Source organism: Lepus europaeus, chromosome 22 (assembly GCF_033115175.1).
Source record: "Lepus europaeus isolate LE1 chromosome 22, mLepTim1.pri, whole genome shotgun sequence".
In the NCBI taxonomy this organism is placed as follows: domain Eukaryota; kingdom Metazoa; phylum Chordata; class Mammalia; order Lagomorpha; family Leporidae; genus Lepus; species Lepus europaeus.
In genome coordinates this window covers 28213103-28237859 of record NC_084848.1, presented here as the reverse complement: position 1 = coordinate 28237859, position 24757 = coordinate 28213103, and the positions used below count along the sequence as shown (strand labels likewise).

The 24757-nt window shown below is 47.8% G+C and overlaps 1 protein-coding gene across 1 annotated transcript in view; it reads right to left on the bottom strand.

Annotated features, from left to right (window-relative positions):
• The window catches only part of ZFYVE1 (zinc finger FYVE-type containing 1), a 61872-nt gene that overhangs the window by 24588 nt on the left and 12527 nt on the right, over positions 1-24757 (bottom strand). Inside the window, exon 3 of the mRNA XM_062181181.1 lies at positions 3760-4264. Coding sequence (XP_062037165.1) covers positions 3760-4264 — 505 coding nt within the window. The remainder of the gene's footprint in view (positions 1-3759; positions 4265-24757) is intronic.

The window sequence follows — 24757 nt, the reverse complement described above, 5'->3', positions numbered from 1 at the left end:
AGCCAGGAGCTGGGAACCTGATCCAGGTCTCCGATGCGGCTGACAGGAACCCAACTACCTGAACCATCGCCTGCTGCTTCCCAGGGTCTGCGTTAACGGGAAGCTGGAATTAGAAGCCGAACTGGAGGTGAACTCAGGTACTCTGATATGGTATGCACGCATCCCAACCAGTGGTTTAACCACTAGGCCAAATACCAGCCCCAGAAGAGACTTTTCTTAAAAAGCTGTTCATTTTAAGAAACATCTAAACATACTAATTTCATAATATATAATTTTAACTTTTTGACAAATCCTCATATTTTAACCAATCACCTACAAATGAACATTTAAAAGTCTATACTTTGGGATGTATGTTTGGCCTAGCAGTTAAGATGTCCAATGTCCCATGCCCAGGTACCTGTGTTTGATCCCCAGTTCCAGCTCCTGAGAGGCTTGGAGGCAGCGGCGATGACTCAAATAGCTAGGTTTCTGCTACCCATGTGGGAGACCCTCCCATGTGGGAGACCTGGCTTGAGTTCTGAGCTCCCCACTAAAGCCTCTTGGTCACTGAGAGTGAACCAGAGTGTGGGAGCTCATTCATTCTGTCTCTCTGCCTTTCAAGTTAATCAATGAACTTAAAAAGTAAAACAATTTTCTACAATTTGGAAATCCTGGTCTTCATGTGATGAGGCTGTGATCAAAGTACGTGTGAATGAAAGTCCTAGCTGCCGAAGATGTGACCAACTGTCCACAAACGTGGGCAGTGGGAGTACATGTAGGTTCAATGTCTTCAAGTGAAAGGCTGGAAGAAAAATCACTCCCACACTGGGGACACGAGCCCAGACGGTAAAGCACAAAGACAGCCGTCAGGGACACAGCCATAGCTCCACAGCTATTTCCTACACCCAGCCTGCCTGATCTTCTCCAGCGGCAGCTACCTGTGAAGAAATCAGCAGGCAGTGCCCTGTGAGTAGCTCACCAGTCACCAACTAAGGAGCGCAGCCCGGCAAACGACACTTCATTCCCGCATGACCTCGTAACTGGTCCCTGGACGCACGCACTGAATCGCTGCTCCCAAATGACTTGGTTCTGCTCATTTGTAAAGCAGACACAGTTCACACACCTACTCAGTTCCCCCGAGCAGTGTTCTACAGAGCAAAATACACGATCAAACAGAAATTCAGAAAGCCTATGAGACCGAGAAAAACCTAATTATCAACTTGTCCACAATTCCACCACTTCTCCTACCCTGCATACAATCTTGCTGCCTTGTTGCCATCTTACGGCTACAAGCACCAGCAACGGTATTCCAGAAACAATCCCAATTTTGTAACTTGCCAGTGAGAACTTCTGATTACATAATCTAAGAAGCTGAGTTGAGAGGCAGGTGCTGTGGCATAGCGGGTGAAGCCGCCACATGCAGTGCCAGCATCCCATGTGGGTGCTGGCTGGAGTCCTTGCTGCTCCACTCCCAATCCAGCTCTCTGCTATGGCCTGGGAAAGCAATGGAAGATGGCCCAAGTCCTTGGGCCCCTGCACCCGTGTGGGAGACCTGGAGGAAGTTCCTGGCTCCTGGCTTCGGATTGGTGCAGCTCAAACCACTACGGCCATCTGGGGAGTGAAGCAGCAGATGGAAGACCTCTCTCCCTCTGTCCTCTCTCTCTCTCTCTCTCTCTCTGTAACTCTGTCTTTCAAATAAATAAATCTTTTAAAAAAAAAAGCTGAATTCAGTTTCTGCATCTGTAAAACGGGTTTGTTACTGACTACACTGCGTAACAAAGTTGGAATTAAGCTAGCATTTATTTAGAAAACCTAGCATAGTGCAGGACACAAAGCAGAAAATAATTTTTGAGGAATTATTTCTTTCTTTCTTTCTTTCTTTCTTTCTTTTTTTTTTTTTTTTTTTTTTTGAGGAATTGGTTATTTCAAAACCCTGAACTGGAGGGTCTGGCTCTGTGGCATAAGGTGGTACAGCCGTACAGGCGCCGGCTCCAGTCCCCGCAGCTCCACTTCCAAACCAGCTCCCTGATAATGTGCCTGGGAAAGCAACAGGGAGACCCAGAAGAATCTCCTGGCTCGTGGTTTCAGATCGAGCCCAGCTCCAGCCATTGCAGCCATGTGGAGAGTGAACCAGCGGATGGAAAACCTCTTTCTCCCTGTCTCTCCCTCCGTCTGTCTCTGTCACTCTGCCTTTCAAATAAATAAATAAATCCTTAAAAAAAAAAAAAAGTTTAATCATGAGAAGCATCCTAAAGTCAGCCTACCTCACCTCCTCTCCTTACCTTACAGTTGCTTGCTAATGAGTCTCTCCTCCATTGTGGAACATTCAGATTTCTCATCTTCCTATGGGTCGGGAGTCCTTGGGACCACCAGAATCAACTGCTCTCGGGTCCCTCCCTTCAGCCCCCCCTTAGGTTCCAGTCCACTCACTTCCATCCCACAGCCACCGCCGTGGCTCAATCGCCATCACTCCTCACCCAGTGCTGTGACAATCTCCTGAGTGCCCTTCCTGCACCAGGCAGGCCCCTGAATTCATCCTGCAGCAGGCTCCCAAGGGGCCTTCTGAAAGCAGAGCCCTGATCACAGAACTCCCTGCCTCACACAGGGAGCCCCTCTCACACCCAAGAACTGCAGCAGGGCCCGCCAGGGCCCGGTCCTGAGGGTCTCCACCATTCGGAGGTTAGAGCTGGAATTCTACTTTGATGTAGTCAAAAGCCACTGGCTGGTGGTAAGCAGGAGTGTGACAAGGTTTACATTACAGATGAAGCTCTGGAAAAGCTCCCTCTAGAAAACGCACGGGAGGGCTGGACTGGAACTCAGGAAGCTGCTGGCCCTGCAGGCAGAGGGGCGTGCTCTTCCCAGGACAGCCTTCTCTTCTCCTTTTGGCATTCAAAACCCACTTGGACTTTCCTAGATCCCACCAGGAAGTAGAGAGTCCCTCCCCCGCACTCCCACAGCTCCCATGCTTCCAGCTACTACAGAACCCAACACTGTGTGGTCCCCCAGCCACACGGCCAGCTATTCCGGGGGAGGCATTGTGTTCCAGCTCCCAGCCGCAGGCTCAGCACAGGTGCGCACTCAGTTACTGCTGACCGAAGGAACTGGTGAATGGTGCAAGAGTTTGAAGGCCACTGCATCCAGCACCTGCTCCATCCTCCCACCGAGGTGATGACCTTGCTTCCCACTTCTCTAAACAGAAACACTCAGACAAGAAGTTACACACACACACACACACACCCTCACATCCACCTACTTACCGGTTACCATGCCCATATGCCCCTTTCCCTCCTGCTGTCAACGGATGGACTGCCAATGCTGCTAATGAAGCCCTGCCTCCCTTCTAAGCATCACCCATCCCAATCAATCCCACACTCTGTCTTGCACCTACACTGTTCCCTCTCTATAGAATCACTCTCGTCAGAATTCGGTACCATCCCGTATCTGTACTATCTCCCATAGTAAACTGATAAAAGGAAATACCATCTCACTGTTTGGCTTCCATTTATAGAACTCTCTGAAGGAGCTGAATATACTCTTTAATTCTTATCTAATCAAGCTCTCCGCTGGTCTTACTTTGATCAAGCTCTCAGCCTCCCCACCCCCACCCCGGAGAAACAGGTCTTATTCAGATCACCAAAGCCAATTAGCAGTTCTCAATCATTATCCTACTTGACCCATAAGCAGATTCTGACATAGCTGATCACTCTGCTAGTGCCAGCACAATGGCGACCTGCTTCTACTCAAGGAAGTCCATCTGTGACACTGTGCCCATCTACTCACCAGAGCCCAGGAGCTGAGTGTGCACAGTCTCATGGAAAATAACAACCGCAGGGCCCAGAGTGGATAAGGGCACATCGAGGCCACAGCGGGCAGTGGTAGCCTTGAGCTCCTTGGTAAAGTGCTTCAAGTAAGCTTCCGAGGCGTCCCCAAGGAACTTAAAGAGGTCATTATGCAGCCGATCTGCGTGAGTTCGATAGATGACGAGGTCTGAGATGGCCAGGACCTTAAGCAGCAGTCGTGTTCTCTGGCTTAGATTCACCGTAGCCCCCAAGAGCCCCTCCGTGTCTATCACCGCTACTTTGTGCACAGGGTCATAGGCTGCCCACACTCCCACGGTGCAGGACTCCTGGGCAGGGGAGGTTTTGAAGACTTCACGGCCGTAAAAAAAGGTGTGGTTGAGGGTATGAGACTTCCCATCACCAGTATTTCCAAAAATGGAAACCACCTTCAGATGCTGATCAGGTTTGCAGTCCAATTTCCTAATAAAGTCCTCTTCATTAGTTACCTTCAAAATAAGCAATTAAAAAGGACATTAAAATTCAGAAAACGCAAAACAGCTAGAAATATCTTCCTAGGGTCAAGAGTCCTCAGCTTACTTGTCAAGGTGGCAAGGAAAGAAAGACCTAGGACAGAGGCCCTGCCCTACCTCCACCCTTAGCCAGGAGCTTCTGTAGCCTCAGTCAGTATAACAACTTAATGGACATTAAAAGAGCTAAAACAATACAACTCTTTGGAAAAAAAAAATCCCGGAGTTAACCTCTGTGACCTTGGATTAGGCAAGGGTTTCTTAGGTAAGTCAAACAATAAAAGAAAAATGTATAAATCGGAGTTGATCAAAACTAAACACTTTGTGCTTCAAAGAACACCAGGAGAGTGACTTGACAACCTACAAAATGGAAAGATTTGTAATTCAAGTATTCGATAAGACTAGAGTTCCAAATACATAAACAACCCTTACAACAATGATGATACAACTCCATTAAAAAATAACCAATGAATTTGAATAGATATTTCTCCAAAGATATGCAAGTGACCAAAAGCCACATGAAAGGATGCTCAATATCATTAGTCATTAAGGAAATGGAAATTAAAACCACAGTGAGATATTATTTCATAGTCAATAAATAACTATTTATACAGAAGTGTTAATAAGAATCTGGAGAAACTGCAAATCTCATACACAGCTAACAGGATTATAAAATGGCACAGCCACTCTGGAAGACAGTCTGGAAGCTCTTCAAAACATTATGCAGTCACCATAGGACTCAGTAATTCCATTTCTGGGTATATGACCAAGAGAACGGAAAACAAATGTCCACACAAAATTTGTATGTTCATAAATGTTCACAGCAGCATTGTCCATAAGAGTCAAAAAGTACAGACACCCAAATATGCATCCAGTGATGAACGGGTAAACAGAATGTGGTAGATTCATGCACCGAAGTAGTATTCAGATATAAGAAGAACTGAACCTACTTCCTCCCATTAATATATTACACATTTGTTATTTTCATCCTTAGGATACTTTTTTTTAAAGACCCCTACCTTTCACCTTACACAAAAATCCACTCAACATGGATTAAAGACTTAAATCTACGACCCAACACCATCAAATTATTAGAGAATATTGGAGAAACCCTGCAAGATAGAGGTACCGGCAAAGACTTCTTGGAAATGACCCCCGAAGCACAGGCAGTCAAAGCCAAAATTAACATTTGGGATTGCATCAAATTGAGAAGTTTCTGTACTGCAAGAGAAACAGTCAGGAAAGTGAAGAGGCAACCGACAGAATGGGAAAAAATATTTGCAAACTATGCAACAGATAAATGGTTGATAACCAGAATCTACAAAGAAATCAAGAAACTCCACAACATCAAAACAAACAACCCACTTAAGAGATGGGCCAAGGACCTCAATAGACATTTTTCAAAAGAGGAAATCCAAATGGCCAACAGACACATGAAAAAATGTTCAGGATCACTAGCAATCAGGGAAATGCAAATCAAAACCACAATGAGGTTTCACCTCACCCCGGTTAGAATGGCTCACATTCAGAAACCTACCAACAATAGATGCTGGCGAGGATGTGGGGAAAAAGGGACACTAACCCACTGTTGGTGGGAATGCAAACTGGTAAAGCCACTATGGAAGTCAGTCTGGAGATTCCTCAGAAACCTGAACATAACCCTACCATACAACCCAGCCATACTACTCCTTGGAATTTACCCAAAGGAAATTAAATTGGCTAATAAAAAAACCATCTGCACCTTAATGTTTATTGCAGCTCAATTCACAATAGCTAAGACCTGGAATCAACCCAAATGCCCATCAACAGTAGACTGGATAAAGAAATTATGGGACATGTGCTCTATAGAATACTATACAGCAGTCAAAAACAATGAAATCTGGTAATTTGCAACAAAATGGAAGAATCTGGAAAACATCATGCTGAGTGAATTAAGCCAGTCCCAAAGGGACAAATATCATATGTTCTCCCTGATCAGTGACAACTAACCAAGCACAAAAAAGATTTGTGTATTTATTTGAAAGAGTTACACAGAGAAAGAGGAGAGGCAGAGAGGGAGAGGGAGAGAAAAGGAGAAGGAGAGGGAGAGAGAGAGATCTTCCATCCTCTGGTTCACTCCCCAATTGGCCGCATCGGCTGGAGCCGCACCAATCCAAAGCCAGGAGCCAGGAGCTTCTTCCGGGTCTCTCACGTGGATGCAGGAGCCCAAGGACCTGGGCCATCTTCTACTGCTTCCCCAGGCCATAGCAGAGAGCTGAATCAGAAGTGGAGCAGGGGCCAGGGCTATGGTATAGCGGGTAAAGCCGCCACCTGTAGTGTCAGCATCCTATATGAGATGCCAGTTCGAATCCTGGCTGCTCCAGGCTCCTAGCTTTGGATTGGCACAGCTCCAATTGGGGCGTGAACCAGCAGATGGAATTCCTCTCCCTCCCTCTCTGTGTGTGTGTGTGTGTGTGTAACTCTGATTTTCACGTAAATAAATAAATCCTTAAAAAAAAAAAAAAGTGAAACAGCCAGGACTCAAACCAGCGCTCATATGGGATGTCAGTACTGCAGGCGGAGCCTTTACCCGCGACACCACAGCACCCGCCCCGGCAAAAATTCTTTTTTTTTTTTTCCAAGTTTTTTTTTTTTTTTTTTTTTTTTTTTTTTTTTTTTTTTTGACAGGCAGAGTGGATAGTGAGAGAAAGGCCTTCCTTTTTGCCGTTGGTTCACCCTCCAATGGCCGCTGCGGCCAGTGCATCTCGCTGATCCGAAGCCAGGAGCCAGGTACTTCACCTGGTCTCCCATGCGGGTGCAGGGCCCAAGGAATTGGGCCATCCTCCACTGCCTTCCCGGGCCATAGCAGAGAGCTGGCCTGGAAGAGGGGCAACCGGGATAGAATCCGGCGCCCCAACCGGGACTAGAACCCGGTGTGCCGGTGCCACAAGGCGGAGGATTAGCCTGTTAAGCCACGGCGCCGGCCCAAAAATTCTTACTCGCATCTGCTGCCATGACTGTATCAGTCCCTCCTTTACAGGCTTCCTAAACTCTTGCTTGCTAAACTTCAGAGAGGTCTTAGAATACTAGGACAAGGCTACATACTCCTGCTGTTGGAAAGCAAGTGCATTCTATTGAAGTAATGTTTACTGACCTTGTATTGCTTTTATTTGTTTGCTATTTCCCTAATCATCTTGCTGTGATTAGTTAGAAAAAGGATGACACCAACATTTACAAGAAATTGTTTCTAAAAGATTATACTGGAAAATGTAACCTGATATCTTAAAAAAAAAAAAAAAAGATTTATTTATTTGAAAGGCAGACTGACAGGAACAAAGAGATCTTCCAGAGCCAGCACTGTGGTGTAATGGGTAAAGTCGCCACCTGTGAGGCTGGCATCCTGTACACATGCCAGTTCCTGTCCCAGCTGCTCTACTTCCAATCCAGCTAATGGATTGGGGAGATGACCCAAATGTTTGGGCCCTTGCCACAACCACGTGGAAGACCCCGATGCAGCTCCTGGCTCCTGGTCTCAGCCCAGCCCAGCCCTGGCAGTTGTGGACATCTAGGGAGAAGACCTGTGGATTGAAGAACTCTTTTCCTCCCCCCCCCCCCTTCTGTAACTTTGACTTTCAAATAAATAAATAGGGAGGGAGAATAAAAGGGTCTTCCACCTGCTGGCTCACTCCCCCAAATGGTCACAACATCTAGGTCTGGGCCAGGCCAAAGCCAAGAACCAGGAACCCTATCCAGGTCTCTTACATGGGTGCCAGGGGTCCAAGCACTCAGGACATCCTCCACTGCATTGCCAGGCACATTAGCAGGAAGCTGCACCGGAAGCAGAGCAGCCTGGACTCCAACCAGCGCTCCAGTATGGCATACCAGAGTGCTAACTGGCAGCTTAACCCACTGTCACAACACCAGCCTCTCAATTCGTTTTTCATGGGTAAAATTCACTATGATAGCAGATTCTCCTTAAAATTCATGGTAGTTTTACTTCTTAATCTTAGACTGAAAGAATGAGAAAAGCATGTAAAATATAATTGCATTTCTTTTTTTTTTTTTTTTTCTGACAGGCAGAGTCAGACAGTGAGAGAGAGAGAGAGAGAGACAGAGAGAAAGGTCTTCCTTCTATTGGTTCACCCCCCAAATGGCCGCTACAAGCCAGGAGCCAGGTGCTTCCTCCTGGACTCCCATGCAGATGCAGGGCCCAAGCACTTGGGCCATCTCCACTGCCTTCCCGAGCCACAGCAGAGAGCTGGACTGGAAGAGGAGCAACCAGGACAGAACCGGCGCCCCAACCAGGACTAGAACTCAGAGTGCTGGCGCCGCAGGTGGAGGATTAGCCTAGTGAGCCGTGGCGCCGGCCTGCATTTCTATCTTTCTAAAGAGACTAAAATGCCTTTCACAGTTATATAGAATTTGCAATGTTTTGTATATTTCCAAAGTAAATATGTGTCCACAGTACTTATTAAAATTCCAAAACCTCAAGTACTCTCCTAAAGGAATAACTTATAGTTTTGAATCCCCTGGTCCCCCAGTTATTACATGGAGAGGCTAAAATGCAAAAATTTTCCCTCTGAAAGTAATAAAAATTTCATTGTTCCCTAATAACATTTATGTATAAATGTCAAAAATAATTTTTGTGAAATGAAAGTAACTGACTATTGAATAACATTTGCTTGACATTTCTGAATAGAAAAACAAAAGGACTGAGGCACTGTTACACAGTACCACATGGACAACCTTGAAAACACAGGTGAAGGGGCCAGTGCTGTGGCCGGCATCCCATATGGGCACTGGCTCGAGTCCTGGCTGCTCCATTTCCAATCCAGCTCCCTGCTAAAGTGCTTGGAAAAGCAGCAGATGGCCCAAGTCCCTGGGCCCCTGCACCCACGTGAGAGATCCAGAAGAAGCTCCTGGCTATGGCTCCCGGCTCCAGCTTGGCCTAGCCTCAACTGTTGTGGCCATCTGGAGAGTGAACCAGCGGATAGAAGACCTCTCTCTCTCTTCTCTGTAACTCTTCCTTTCAAATAAATAAATAAATCTTGAAAGGAAAGAAAGAAAGAAAACACAGGGGAAGAAGAAAAACAGAAAAGGCCACATATTGTAGGATTTCTAGTTAAATGTCCAGAACAAGCAAATTCATAAACACAGAACGTAGACTAGTGGTTGCCAGAGGCTGGGGGGAGGAGGGAACAGGGAGAGGCTGCTAATGGGGATTATTCTGTGTGATGAGAATATTCTGGAATTAGATGGTGGTGAGTGAATTCTATGAATATATGAAAATCCTAAACTATGTATTTCAAAAAGATGAATTTTTCTTTTATTTGACAGGTAGAATTATAGACAGTGAGAGAGAGAGACAGAGAGAAAGGTCTTCCCTCCATTGGTTCACTCTCCAAATGGTCACGGCCGGTGCTGCACCTGGTCTCCCATGCGGGTGCAGGGGCCCAAGCACTTGGGCCATCCTCCACTGCCTTCCCAAGCCACAGCAGAGAGCTGGACCGGAAGAGGAACAACTGGGACTAGAACCCGGCGCCCATATGGGATGCTGGCACTGCAGGCAGAGAATTAACCAAGTGAGCCACGGCGCCGGCCCCAAAAAGATGGATTTTGTGATATGTATGTTATCTCTAAATAAAGTTATTTTTGAAAAACAGAAAACTTACTGGTCAAGCTCCATCCATAATTCCCCTCTAACAGTGTAAGCAACATTGCAGACCCTAAAAAGAGCCACACCAGGAAGGAAGAGGCCTGGGACCACAGAGATTCCATTCTGGAGCTCCGGAAATGTGCTCAGGACACCTCCTCTCAGAACACAGAAGCCTGGGGCAAAGCTCTTATTCCAAGTAGGTTATGTCCACTCCAGGTGCGAGTGATGAGCACTTACACCAAGCATCCTCCAGCCAAGAGAGAAAAACGCATCTTTCCGATGCCAGTTTGATAAAGAACAGACAGAGAAACGCAGACACATCACTGAGCGTGAACCTAGGCAAAGCCCTCATTTCCTGCACCTCACTAAGATGGCAAAGCGCTCGTTATTCTGCTAATGACATCACTACTGTTCCATCAGCTAGAGTCTTCACAGGGCGGGCATTGTCCTGCAGTAGGTTAAGCTGCCCTTGGGTCACAGTCATCCTATTTGAATGCAGGTTCCAGCCCCAGTAACTTCAAGCTTCCAAACCAGCTCCCTGCTAATGTACCTGGAGGCAGATGACAGCCCCAGGACTTGGGTCCCCGCCACCTACATGGGAGACCTGAATGGAGTTCCCGGCTCCTGGCTTCAGTCTGGCCAAGCCCTGGCTGTCATGGGCATTTGAGAAGTGAAACAGTGGATGGAAATTTTCTGTCTCCCCTCTCTGTTGTTGTAATGCCTTTCAAACAAATTAATCTTAAAAAAGAAAAAAAAAAAAAAGGCTTCAAGTTAGTGAGACCACCTCCAACTCACTGAATGCCCTCTGCAGCAACAGCGACAGTGCTCTTCCTTAAATGCACGAGGGAACACTGTCTTGTCTTTGCACTTAAGACACATACAGGGCCGGCACCGCGGCTCAATAGGCTAATCCTCCGCCCTGTGGCGCCGGCACACCGGGTTCTAGTCCCCGTCGGGGCACCGGATTCTGTCCCGGTTGCCTCTCTTCCAGGCCAGCTCTCTGCTGTGGCCAATGAGTGCAGTGGAGGATGGCCCAAGTGCTTGGGCCCTGCACCCAATGGGAGACCAGGAGAAGCACCTGGCTCCTGCCTTCAGATCAGCGTGGTGCGCCGGCCTCAGTGGCCATTGGAGGGTGAACCAACGGCAAAAGGAAGACCTTTCTCTCTGTCTCTCTCTCTCACTGTCCACTCTGCCTGTCAAAAAAAAAAAAAAAAGACACATACAAGGGCCGGTGCCGGGGCACGGTAGGTTAATCTTCCGCCTGCAGCACTGGCATCCCATATGGATGCCGGTTCTAGTCCCGGTTGCTTCTCTTCCAATCCAGCTCACTGCTGTAGCCTGGGAAAGCAGTAAAAGATGGCCCAAGTCCTTGGACCCCTGCGCTCCCACAGGAGACCGGGAAGAAGTCCCTGGCTCCTGGTTTCGGATCAGAGCAGCTCCGGCCATTGCAGCCATTTCGGGAGTGAACCAATGGAAGGAAGACCTTTCTCTATCTCTCCCTCTCACTGTAACTCTACCTCTCAAATAGATAAAATTTAAAAAAAAAAAAAAAAAAAAAAGATACATACAGCCTGACACCTTGTAGCTCAACAGTGAATGAATGAATGAAGCCAAGCACCTTGCTGGGCACTTCAATCACTTTTCTCCCTATACCACAGGACTAAACACAGAGCAGCATGCGATCAACTCGGTGAGGGCCTAACTGATCTGGCAGACAACTGCCAAGAAACAAGTTACCCAGAACCGCCCATTTTGGACCTGTGTCACTCAGCCAGCCTAGGTCCAAGCTGCTCAGCTGGCCAGCAAGACAAACAAAACAAAAGCTCCACAAACCTCCACCAGCGAGGAGTCAGCTAAGGTCAGGGTGGCAGCTGGAGAGCCACCCATCTTCTCAAACAGCCCTGTGGAAAGACCAGGCCTAGGGACTTTCTCTCCATGAAAACCTATCCTGTCGTGAATCTATTAACCTAGAAAACAACAAATGCTATCTGGAATACATGAGTGGGCACCTAAAAACTGCACGCGGGAGCCTATACAGAATGAACATCTCAGGACTCACATTAAGTACGTACCTAACATACATAAGATAACTGCTTTGGGATGAAACTAAAGCATTCCCTGACACCATCTGGGGGTGCTGTGTTGGCATCTGGCGTCCTGTTCACATCTTGGACCCAAGTATGTGTGTCCAGGGCGAGGCACTCAAAGCACTAGGCTGGCTTTTCTACAGACAAGCTGTGGACAATCATTTAACAAGCACTGATTGTCAATTTTCACGTGTAAACTGAGGCTCTAAGCACATCTACCTTCCCTGACTGAGCAAAGTCTGCCAATGAGATCATAGGTAAGCGAGAAAACGCCCAGCAAACTCAAACCATGCTTGCTTCTTCCTCCTGCATTTTACACTGTGTTTCCCCTATTTATCTCTAAACCTGTCCTTACCCCGTGGTTGCCTTCCCCTGAGCCAAAAAGCAGAGAACTGCCCAGGCCTTGGCAGTGGCGAGACTGGTTTCCCCTCAGAGGAGGCAAAGGTAAAGAAAAGATAAGAAGATTCCCTTTGACTAAGGAAGGAAAGGGCCCAAAGGCTCCCGCTCTACTCGTTCTGCCTGTTTGCAATCAGTGATCCCACTCTGCTCCGCTGGTGTAGAGAAATCAGCTCCCTGACCCTGAGCCCTGCCCACTGGCCACCCCACCAGATTCCACAGCATGTCTGAAATGGCCCTTGGCACTGACACACCCGCAGAAGGAGTGACCCTGAAGCCGTCCCTCCCCCACTTCTACCTTCTGTCCTCCCCAAGCAGGCAAGTCACACACACCCAAGTCCACGACGGGCTTTGCTACTGAAGCCTCAGCTGAATGAGACAGCGACAGACTGCACAAGCCCTGGGGACACTGAAGGAACCAGATGAGATGAAGTGTGCAAAGGATGCGGCACACTGCCTGGCCACAGCTAGCACTCGAGAAATGTGAGACATCATTACTTAAAGAGCAACTTGCTGGGAAAACCCCCAGGTGCACGGAGGCAGCAGCTGGCCTTGCACCTGTGCTCACTGCTCGTTCAAGGGCTAGTTCAGCAATGCTCTGCGATCTAAACCAGTTCCTCCTAAAAGTCCAGACAGAGTTTCAGACAGCTCCTTTCCTCTCCTCCTATGTATTATTTTTCTTTTAAGATTTATTTATTTTACTTGAAAGTCAGAGTTACACAGAGAGAGGAGAGGCAGAGAGAGAGGGAGAGAGAGGTCTTCCATCTGCTCGTTCACTCCCCAATTGGCCGCAACGGCCAGAGCTGGGCCGATCCGAAGCCAGGAGCCAGGAACTTCTTCCGGGTCTCCCACACAGGTGCAGGGGCCCAAGGACTTGGGCCATCTTCTACTGCTTTCCCAGGCCATAGCAGAGAGCTGGATCGGAAGTGGAGCAGCCGGGTCTCGAACCGGCGCCCATGTGGGATGCTGGCGCTTCAGGCCAGGGTGTTAACCCGCTGCGCCATAGCACCAGCCCCTCTATGTATTATTATTAACACTGCTGGAGAGCTGGCTCTTACTCATGACAGCATCTAATACGTTAATCTGTAAGCAACCCCACAGCACCTCCTTTTTTGTTCTGCTATCTCACTAAGGCTTTTATTCTGCACAAAGTTCCAAATGGAGTCTGAATAATGAAATATGGCAGTACTCAATGATCCCCATTGCTCTGATTTAAAATTCGGAATAGTTCTTGGCAGTCAAGAGTCCAGCAGTCACCATCTGACCCCAGCAAAGGAAATGACGAGTCTCTCTCGAGATTCCTTTTCCCCCAGAAAAATCCTTCCAGGAAAAACCACCACACACACAAAGGCTGTTTCAAGGAGGCCTGGGAACAGAAAAGTAAGAGACGGGGAAGGAACTAAACAACTTTGGAAGGAAGCAACATCAACAGAGCAGTCAGAGAAAACTCCAGAAAACATGGCGGAGGGAAGAAAGTCAGCATCAGGTCCTTTCAGTTCTAGCCCTCTGGAGGAAAGGGATCACATTTGTAACACTGCAATCCTACGGTGCTCAAAACTGTCAGAGATATTTTCCTGCAAATCAAGGCAAAAATCAGCACCTTCCCCAAGTAATGGAAAGAGCCAGGGAGGCTTGGCTGCTCCCACAGCCAGTGTTCATAATAAATCCCAGCCCTGGGAGCAGGCATGTGGCACAGGGGGTCAGCCACAACCTGGGCCAGTTCCAGTCCCGGCTGCTCCACTTCCCATCCAGCTTCCTGGTAACGCATCTGGGAAGGCAACAGAAAATGGTCCAAGTATTGGGCCCCTGCCACCCACGTGGCAGATGAGAATGAGGTTCCAGGTTCCTGGGTGCAGCCTGACCCAGACCTGGATTTTGTGGCCATTTGGGGAATAAACAAGTGGATGGGAAATCTGTCTCCATCTCTGTAACTCTGTCTTTCAAATAAATAAATCTGAAAAAAAAAAAAAAAAATCCATCACTGGGCCAACAAATTATTATTCTTTAACTTTCACCGATTCTTTTAAAAATTTATTTATTTATTTATTTATTTGAGAGAGAGAGAGTCACAGAGAGAGGGAGAGACAAAGAGAAAGGTCTTCCATCCTCTGGTTCTCTCCCGAAATGACCATGATGGCTGGAGCTGGGCCATTCTGAAGCTAGGAGCCCGGAGCCAGGAGCTTCTTCCAGGTCTCTCATGTAGGTACGGGGGCACAAGCACTTGAGCCATCTTCCCCTGCTTTCTAAGACCATAAGTAAAGAGCTGTATTGGAAAAGAAGCAGCCGGGACACAAACCGGTACCCATATGGCAGGCAGAGGCTTAGCCTACTGTGCCTCAGCACCAGCCCCTCACTGTGATTCTAAAACTAACCTAAGTTGGGGCCGGCACTGTGGTATAGCAGATTAAGCTGCTGCCTGTGAACCTGGCATCCCATACGGGTGCCACTTCTTGTCTCAGCTGCTCTACTTCCCATCCAGCTCCCTGCTAGCGGCCTGGGAAAAGCAACAGAAGACAGCCCAAGTGTGTGGGCCCCTGCCTCCCATGGGGGAGACCTGGATGAAGCTCCCGGTTCCTAACTTTTGCCTGGCCCAGCCCTGGCCGTTGTGGCCACCTGGGAGTGAACCATTGGATGGAAGCTCTCTCTCTGTCTCTCCCTCTCTGTAACTGTGACTTGCAAATAAATAAATAAACCTTTAAAAAGAAATTTAAAAAAACTAACATAAGTTGATATTATTCCCAAAATGAAGTTCCTATTAATGACTTCTATTTATTGGTTTATTTTGTTTTCATTCTGTTTTTGGTTGATTTCAGAGAAAGAGACAGAACCAGAGAAACCAAACAACACTTATGCTGTTATAAGAACTCGGGTCACAAGAGGTCACTATCGAAGAGGCGATTAGAACTTGATTCTCCATTTACGGTGCAGACATGTATCAAGTTCACCTGGTGTCCAGCACTGACCTGGTGACCAGGCCAGCTTGGGCACAGAACCTGGGAGACATTTTCTTTCTTCCAGGGGAAGGAAAGGAGAAGTAGTAGGTGAGGGAAGTCTCCCTTGAGAAATCCAGAACCAACTTTGTCTCACTGAAAAGACACCGGACATTGATTTATGTCCATGGCCTGATTTTCAAACAGGACTTTCCTTAAACGATGTCAAACGATCAGTAGTCAGTCAGCCCAAATGATAAGGAGGTTCTATTCCAAATAGCAAGCCCATACTACCAGGAATTCTATTAAACCTGTTTCACCAACACACCTATTCAGAAAATTTCCTTTCAATTCATCCTAAAAGAAATGTGTCCACTTGGTGCTTCTCCATTATGTGCCGATAGAGGTTCATGTGAAAATGCAGTCATTTCTCAATCACATGTTTTCTTAAGATCACTGAAGTCACGAGGCTGGCCTCACAAACACATTGAGCACATTTGCTAAGGGCAAAGATCACTTTCTTCCACTCCACTGTCCCCAAAGTGTCCATGACTCGAGGGCTCAGGAATCCTCCATGTCTTGGTACTGAGGGTGCTTGACACGTGCACGCGCTGTCTGCACGCAGCGCCTTCCCACCCTGGCAGGAAAGAATCTGTGCAGGGATGACCAACAAATTCTCTTAAAAGAGTAATTTTTAGCTCCATGATCACTGTCTTCCACCACACCCAACACACCCAGTTCAGTGCTCCATTTATATCTGGATGAAAAGCTTCCCAAGGCAAAGCCAAATTCTGAGGACAGACTAGAAATAGCGAGTCATTTTCAAGACCCACATTATCCTCAAGAGGTCTTTCCAAGGAGCTTCCAGATAGGAGATTCAGCCCCCTTCTTAAGTGTCTTGGCATATCCAGACTGGACCAGCTATGAACACAGAAGTATGCTCAAGAAAAGGCTCTAGGACTTAGTAAAAGCACAGGAGATAGGGGCCGGCGCTGTGGCGCAGCAGGTTAACGCCCTAGCCTCAAGTGCCAGCATCCCATATGGGCACTGGTTCTAGTCCCGGCTGCTCCTCTTCACATCCAGCTCTCTGCTATGGCCTGGGAAAGCAGTCCTTAAGCCCCTGCACCCACATGGGAGACCTGGAAGAAGCTTCTGGCTCCTGGCTCCTGGCTTTGGATCGGCACAGCTCTGTCTGTAACTCTACCTCTCAAATAAATAAATAAATCTTAAAAAAAAAAAAAAAAAAAAAGTCAGGTCAGCATTGTGGCATAGTGGGTAAAGCCGCCACCTATGATGTCCACATCCCAAATGGATTTCAGTTAGAGTCCCAGCTGTTCCACTTCCAATCTAGCTACCTGCTAATATGCCTAAAAAGCAGTGGAATATGACCCAAGTACTTAGGACTCCCTGCACCCACATGGGAGACCTGGATGAAGCTCCTGGCTTCAGCCTGGCCCTGCCCTGGCCACTGGAGCCATCTGGGGAGTGAACCAGTGGGTGGAAGATACATTATTCCTTTCTTCCTTTCTCTCTTTCAAATAAATCAATAAATAAATCTCTGAAAAAAAGAAAAGGCCAAGATTGCATAATACAGAGACAAGGTTACTTTAAAAAGCAGGGAAAATACATTGTCTTTTAATTCCATTTCTCCATGAATCTTCTGGAATACCTTTTCATTCTCTTCAAAAGATGATGTGACATGCTTCCACAATGGCTGCATCAAAGACTCCCTAAAATGTTCTCACAGCTTAAGCTGAACATCTTAATAGACAACAGTTTGACTGACTGACTGACTGACTGAAAGGGCCGGACTTCTCTTCTCCATGAGATGTTGCAGCGGGGCCCTGGTGAAGCTAACAATGTGGGCACAGCATGGAACTCTTTTTTGAAAGTCCGTAACAATAGGGGATACCTCCAGCAAGCTCATCCTCTGGATTCCCATAATGTCCCTCTATTTCACTCTGGCACTGTCCACCTTACTTCTATGCACGTGTCTTCAGTGACCACTCACCTGTCCTCTCTCCGAGGGCAAGCTTAGTGTCTTAGTGCCACTCCACATCTCCCTCCGTTGTCAGCACATAGCTGATACCCTTCAGATAACTGTTGAATTCATTCATTCATTATCATTAACTCACACTGAAGGTTAGAACGTTTGGATCTCACAAAATTCATGTAGAAACGGAATCACCAATGTGATGGTATTCCAGCAGGTAAATCATGAGAGCACAGCACTCATGGGTGGGACAACACGGCTCGGATGGCAGCCAGCAGATTTGGCACAGGGTTTAAGATGCTGTTTGGGGGCCACCACTGTGGGTAGCAGGTAAAGCCACCTCCTACAGTACCAGCAACCCATATGGATGCTGGCTCGAGTCCCGGCTGCTCTACTTACAATCCAGCTCTCTGCTATGGCCTGCCTGGGAGAGCTGTAAAAGATGGCCCAAGTCCTTGGGCCCCTGCACCCACATGGGAGACTTGAAAGAAGCTCCAGGCTCCTGGCTTCAGATCGGCCCAGCTCCAGCCATTGCAGCCATCTGGGGAGTGAGCCAGCAGATAGAAGACCTCTCTCTCTCTACCTCTGTCTGCCTCTGCCTCTCCAACTCTGCCTTTCAAATAATAAATAAATAATCTTTAAAAAAAATAAAAAGATGCTGTTTGGGGGGCTGGCGTTTGTGGTATAGTGGGTTAAGTCTCCACCTGTGATACCGGCATCCCATATGGACACCGGTTGGAGTCCTTGCTGCTCCACTTCTGATGCAGCTCCCTGGTAACGTGCCTGGGAAAGCCACAGAAGAATGCCTAAGTGCTTGGGCCCCTGAACCCACGTGTGACCCAGACAAAGCCCCTGGTTTCAGGGTCACCCAGTCCCGGCTGTTGCCGCCATTTGGGGAGTGAACCAGCAGATAAAAAAATCTCTTGTTCTGTCTCTCCCTCTCTCTATATATAACTCTGAGTTTCAAATGAGTAAGTCTTTAATAATAAGATGCTGCTTGGGGTACCAGCATCTAGTCCTGCAGTGTCTGGGTGCTTGTCCCCCTGTGTTCCCAACTCCAGCTTCCTGCTAATATACATCCTGGGAAGCAGTGGATCAAGTCAGTGGATTCCTGCCAACCACATGGAGACCTGGATTGAGTTCCCAGCTCCTGGCTTTGCCCTGGTCCAGTCCCTGACAATGTAGGCAGCTGGGGACTGAACCACCCACCAGTTGGGAGCTTTCTCTGTCTCTGTCTCTCTGCTCTTCAAAGAAAATAAATATTTTTCAGAAAAAGGGGGAGGTAGGCTCAAGGGAGTGAGTTATTCCCTCTAGCTCCCCAGCCAAGCAAGGATACTCACTGTCCCCTGTGCAGGAGGAAATGCTTGCCTTAGGAACAAGAACTGGCCCTCACCGGTACCCAACCTACCAGGACCTTGCTCTTAGACTTCCCAGCCTCTCCAAGTGTGAGAAGCAACTTCCTACTGTTCACAAATTACCCAGCCCCGGACATTCTGTTAGAGCAGCACAAACAGCCAAGACATTCATTTAATCACCAGGTATCACTGGAGTACCTATTAAGTGTCAAACACTGTTTTAGATGTACTCATGCCCAGAGGCCCCTGCTGTATAAAGACAACAACAACAACAAAAAAAATCACTGCCCCCAGGGGACAGACTGTTCCCAGGTACAGAGTTCTTTTGGGGCAATGAAAATGTGGGGTTTTTTGGTTTCCTTTTTAAAGATATATTTATTTATTTGAAAGGCAGGGTTAGAGAGAGAGAGACAGAGAAAGAGAGAGACTCTCCATCCACTGGTTCACCCCCCAAACGGCCGCAACGACCAGGGCAAGGCCAAGCCAAAGCCAGAACCAGGAACCAGGAGCCTCTTCTGGTTCTCCAAAAGAGTGGGTGCAGGGTGGCTGGCACCGCGCTCACTAGGCTAATCCTCCACCTGGGGCCCAGCACACCGGGTTCTAGTCCCAGTCGGGGCGCTGGATTCTGTCCCGGTCGCTCCTCTTCCAGTCCAGCTCTCTGCTGTGGCCCGGGAGTGCAGAGGAGGATGGCCCAGGTCCTTGGGCCCTGTACCCGCATGGGAGACCAGGAGAAGCACCTGGCTCCTGGCTTCAGATCAGCGCAGTACACCGGCCGCAGCAGCCATTGGAGGATGAACCAATGGAAAAAGGAAGACCTTTGACTCTGTCTCTCTCACTGTCCACTCTGCCTGTCAAAAAAAAAAGAGTGGGCGCAGGGGCTCAAGCACTTGGGCCATTTTCCGCTGCTTTCCCAGGTGCATCAGCAGGGAGCTGGATGGGAAGTGGAGCAGCTGGGACTCAAACTGGCCCCATGAAAATGTTGTACAACTAGACAGAGGTGTTGGATATGTAACATCATGAATGCACCAAACACCACTGAATTGCATACTTTAAAATGATTAATTTGGGGGCAAGGGTTGTGGCACAGTAATGTAAGTCACTGCTTGCAAAGCCAGCATCACATATGGGAGCACATGTTGGAGTCCTGGTTGCTCCAGTTTCAATCTAGATCCCTGCTAATGTGCCTGGGAAGGCAGTAGTAGATGGCCCAAGAGCTTGGGTTCCTGCCAGCCATGTGGGAGATCCGGACGAAGCTCCTGCATTTAACCTGGCCCAGCCCCAGCCTTTGCAAACATCTGGGGAAGGAGTCAGCAAATGGCAGTGAATGGGAGTGCACTGCTCTGCCTCTGAGTCAGCAGGTTGAAGATCTCTCTCTCTCTCTCTCTCTCTGTCACTCTGCCTGTGAACTTTTTTTTTTTCTTTTTAAGACTTATTTATTTATTTGAAAGGCAGAGTGACAGAGAGAGAGAAAGACAGAAAGAGAGATCTTCCGTCCACTGGTTCACTCCCCAGATGGCCACAACAGCAGGAGCTGAGCCAACCCAAAGCCAGAAGCCAGGAGCTTCTTCCAGGTCTCCCACTGTTTTTCTAGGCACATTAGCAGGGAGCTGGATCAGAAGTGGAGCAGCAGGGACTGGAACAGCATGGGAGGCCAGCACTGTAGAAGGCAGCTTAACCTGCTACGCCACAGCACCAGCCCAGAAATAAATCTTTTAAAAAAAAAAAAGCTAAATTCTATTGTGTGAATTACATTTCAATTAAAAAAATTTTACATGAAAAAGAAACAAGTCTTAAACAATTAAAATGTATATTAAACAACATGTCTAACAACATCTGGACAGATAAGTGGTGACATTCATAAAATGTAACACTACTCAGCAATAGAAAGAACTAAACTACTAGACATGCCTCAACACTCAACACTATGACATGAATAGAAAGAAATAAGGCCGGCGCCGCGGCTCACTAGGCTAATCCTCCGCCTTGTGGCGCCGGCACACCGGGTTCTAGTCCTGGTCGGGGCACCAATCCTGTCCCGGTTGCCCCTCTTCCAGGCCAGCTCTCTGCTGTGGCCAGGGAGTGCAGTGGAGGATGGCCCAAGTGCTTGGGCCCTGCACCCCATGGGAGACCAGGAGAAGCACCTGGCTCCTGCCATCGGATCAGCGCGGTGCGCCAGCCGCAGTGCACCTACCACGGCGGCCATTGGAGGGTGAACCAACGGCAAAAGGAAGACCTTTCTCTCTGTCTCTCTCTCACTGTCCACTCTGCCTGTCAAAAATTAAAATTAAAAAAAAAAAAAAAGAAAGAAAGAAATAAACTACTAGACATGCCTCAACACTATTACATGTACTCGGGCATGGGATGTAGACGCAGACGACCTGATCATTGCACCACACACCTGCTCCAAGATGTAAAGTCTTCATTCATGAAAGGGGTAGGGAGACAGAAGAGGATAAGGGAGGGAAAGAAACAAAAGAAGGAGGGGGGTGAATAGAAACAGATTATCTGGCATCTATCTGGCATTATCTGGCATGTTGAGACATGGGGGGAAAAATAGTGCCTTACCTGCTACAAACTACACCTGTGGCAACCAGGGCCACAAAGAGTGCACAAACAGAACTGTGGATCTTCAAATAGCCTCTACTCGGGGACAAACAAAAGAGAACTGGGTTTTCCAGGGGAAAAGAACGCTATCATTTCTCCCCACTCAGTTTACCCTGAGTTTTCATTCTAAAATATTTGTTCATTGGGGCCAGCACTGGGGTACAGCAGGTTAAGCTGCTGTCTGCAGCGTAGGCATCCCATCTGGGTACCAGTTCAAGTCCTGGCTGCTCCATTTCTAATCCAGCTCTCTGCTAGTGCTCCTGGGAAAGCAGTGGAAGATAGCCCAAATGCTTAGGCCCCTGCATCCACATGGGAAACCCTGATGAAACTCCTGGCTCCTAGCTTCAGTCCAACCCAGCCCGGGCCATTATGGCCATTTGGGGAGTGAAAAAGCAGACGGAAGATCTTTCTATCTCTCTGTCTCTTTCTCTCTATAACTCTTGACTTCCAAATAAATAAAATAAATCAAAAAAATAAACAATATTAAAACATCAATTCATATAAAACATCTGTTCACATAGATTATCCAGACTAATAGGCACACAACTGACAATTCAATAAATGTTCATGACTATTGCTAAAATGACACACCTGAAATGTGCTGAGCTCCTGGGAAGAAAAGGCTGAGAGATGACGGAACAGAGTAGCCCTGGAAACGATCTGCTTATCACACAGAATTTCTCAAATACTCTTTCCCTGAGTGCTGGATTGTTCAGGGTTATATTATCCCTTAACTTAAACCTGGAGAGTCTATAACTAGGTGCCTAAACCAGGCTCTATCAGTTCTTCCCCAGCATTCTAGCATCTAAGGTCAAATTCTCTGGGAAAAGTAATAATCTAACTTAAGAAAAAAAGAGACCAGGAAAGGAAAAGAAACAAAATTCCAGAAGTTCCCAGAAAGTCGAATTCTCAAATTAAGTCAAGCCAGGGGTCAGTTGCTTACATATGGTGCTCAGATCTCTCCCCAAGATCCCCAGCCACGACCCAGCTGACCCAACAGGCCAAACATAGCCTCTTAATTGCTGGACAAGGCCATTGGAAAAGGGGGCAAAAGGAGCAAAAACATCCTCCAAGGAAGCATCCACCCTCTCCTGCCTTCGAAAGTCCCTCTGGGGGCAGGCACTGTGGCACGGTGGGTGAAGCCTCTGCTTAGGAGGCCTGTAACCCATGTCAGAATGCCCAGTTCAAATCCCAATGACGGCCGGCGCCGCGGCTAACTAGGCTAATCCTCCGCCTTGCAGCGCCGGCACACCGGGTTCTAGTCCCGGTCGGGGCACCGATCCTGTCCCGGTTGCCCCTCTTCCAGGCCAGCTCTCTGCTGTGGCCCAGGAGTGCAGTGGAGGATGGCCCAAGTGCTTGGGCCCTGCACCCCATGGGAGACCAGGAGAAGCACCTGGCTCCTGCCATCGGATCAGCGTGGTGCGCCGGCCGCAGCACGCTACCGCGGCGGCCATTGGAGGGTGAACCAACGGCAAAAGGAAGACCTTTCTGTCTCTCTCTCTCTCACTGTCCACTCTGCCTGTCAAAAAAAAATAAAAAATAAAATAAATTAAAAAAAAAAAATCCCAATGACTCTGCTTCCAATTCATCTTCCTGCTAATGTCCCTGGAAGACAGCAGATGATGGCCCATCTATTTGGGTCCCTGCCACCCACGTGGGAGATCCCATGGAATTCTGGTTCCTAGATTTGCCTTGCCCAGCCCTGGCTGTTCCAGGCATTTTGCAAATAAACCAGTGGATGGAAGATGGATCTTTCTCTCCTTCTCCCTCACCTTCTCACTCTCCCTCTGTCACTCTACCTTTCAAGTAGATGAAAATGAATAAAGATTTTAAAAACAAACAAGTCTGCATCTCTTCCTAAAGGTCTTTCCAATTCTTCCTGCCTGGAAGTTTCCTTCTGCAAGGTCTCCACTAGCTTTCCTTGGTTTCCCATCACCGATCAAATGTGCTCAACACATTTAGCAGTGCTAACCTCAGAGACGACACAGGAGCTCCCACAACAGGTTAGACTTCCCACCCCAGCTCAGGCAGCCATGGGAAGCTTTTCTGTGCTACCTAATCTCCAGGATAGACAAGAGTGGAACAGCCAGTGGATGCACCCACGGGGAAAACATACAAAGCCAACTTAATATGATATTAACTGTGGCTCAAAGAGCCAAATGCTTGCCCAATGCCAGAAAAATCAATCACTTCAACGAATTGAGAGATGAGAAAGAACAGAAGCACACCACTTGGAGGTTAACTTAAAATAATTAAAAAGAGGTTCCCTGAAAAGCTGACTCACGGCGGCTTCAGTGGCTCATACGGGTCAAATTTTCAAGAGCCTTGGACTACACAGACCAGCTTCCCAGGTTACCTGCCGGGGCTATGTTACAACTGAATCAGCCCAAAGCGGAGAAAGCACCATGATGCTGAGCAGAAACTGAAGGCACGAAACAGGGGCTCCTTCATCTTCTGTTTGAGTCATCCGCAACCCTGTGTTTCCCAGCAATCCCACAGAATGCCTTCCCCGCCGCCGCCACTGAACAAAAGGGGCTTTTATTTGGGTTTCTATGAGCAAAACCCAGTAGCAGGGAAGGGAGGCTACTGGACACATCCAATTACGGCTTATCATCTTAATAGACAGCTCATAAACACTTGTTATTTTGTTACTTCTTTTAAAATTTCAGCTACTGGAGGTTCTTTAAAAAATGTTTATTAAGCAACACAACAGAAAGACAGACAGAAAAAAAGCTTCCATCCACTATTTACTCCCCAAATGCCCCCAACAGCCAGGACAGGACCAGTCTGACGTCAAAAGACCAGAACCCCATCAAGGTCTCCCACACATGGGACAGGGACCCAAGTACTTGAGTCATCTTCTGCTGCCTCCCAGGATGCATTAGCAAGAATCTGGATCAGAAGGAAAGTAGCCAGGACTCCATCCAGCACGCTGATGTGGGATAAAAGCATCCCAAGGGCAGCCTAATCTGCACCACAATGTCTGCCCCTCTTCCCTTTTGTAAGTAGGACACCTGAGAAACCAATAGTAAATACAAGGGTTCTTCAAAAGGTTCATAGAGTAATGCAATTAAAAGGTTAGGTTATTTTGGTACAAAAAAATGTGAACTTTGGGGCTCGCGCTGCGTCATAGTATGTTAAGCCTCCACCTGCCGGACCGGCATCGCATATGGGTGCCAGTTCAAGTCCTGGTCGCTCCACTTCCAATCCAGCTCCCCCTGCTACAGGCCTGGGGAAGCAGTAGAAGATGGCCCAAGCTTCTGGCTCCTGGCTTTGAATAGGCCCAGCTGGGGCCGCTGCCGTCATCTGGGGAGTGAATCAGTGGATAGGAGACCTCTCTCCCTGTCTCTCCATCTGTCTGTTAACTCTGCCTCTCAAATAAATAAATATTTTTTAAAAAAATTGTGAACTTCACTCATGTATACCAAGGGCCTTCAAAAAGTTCATGGAAAATGTATCTGCTGGAATAACC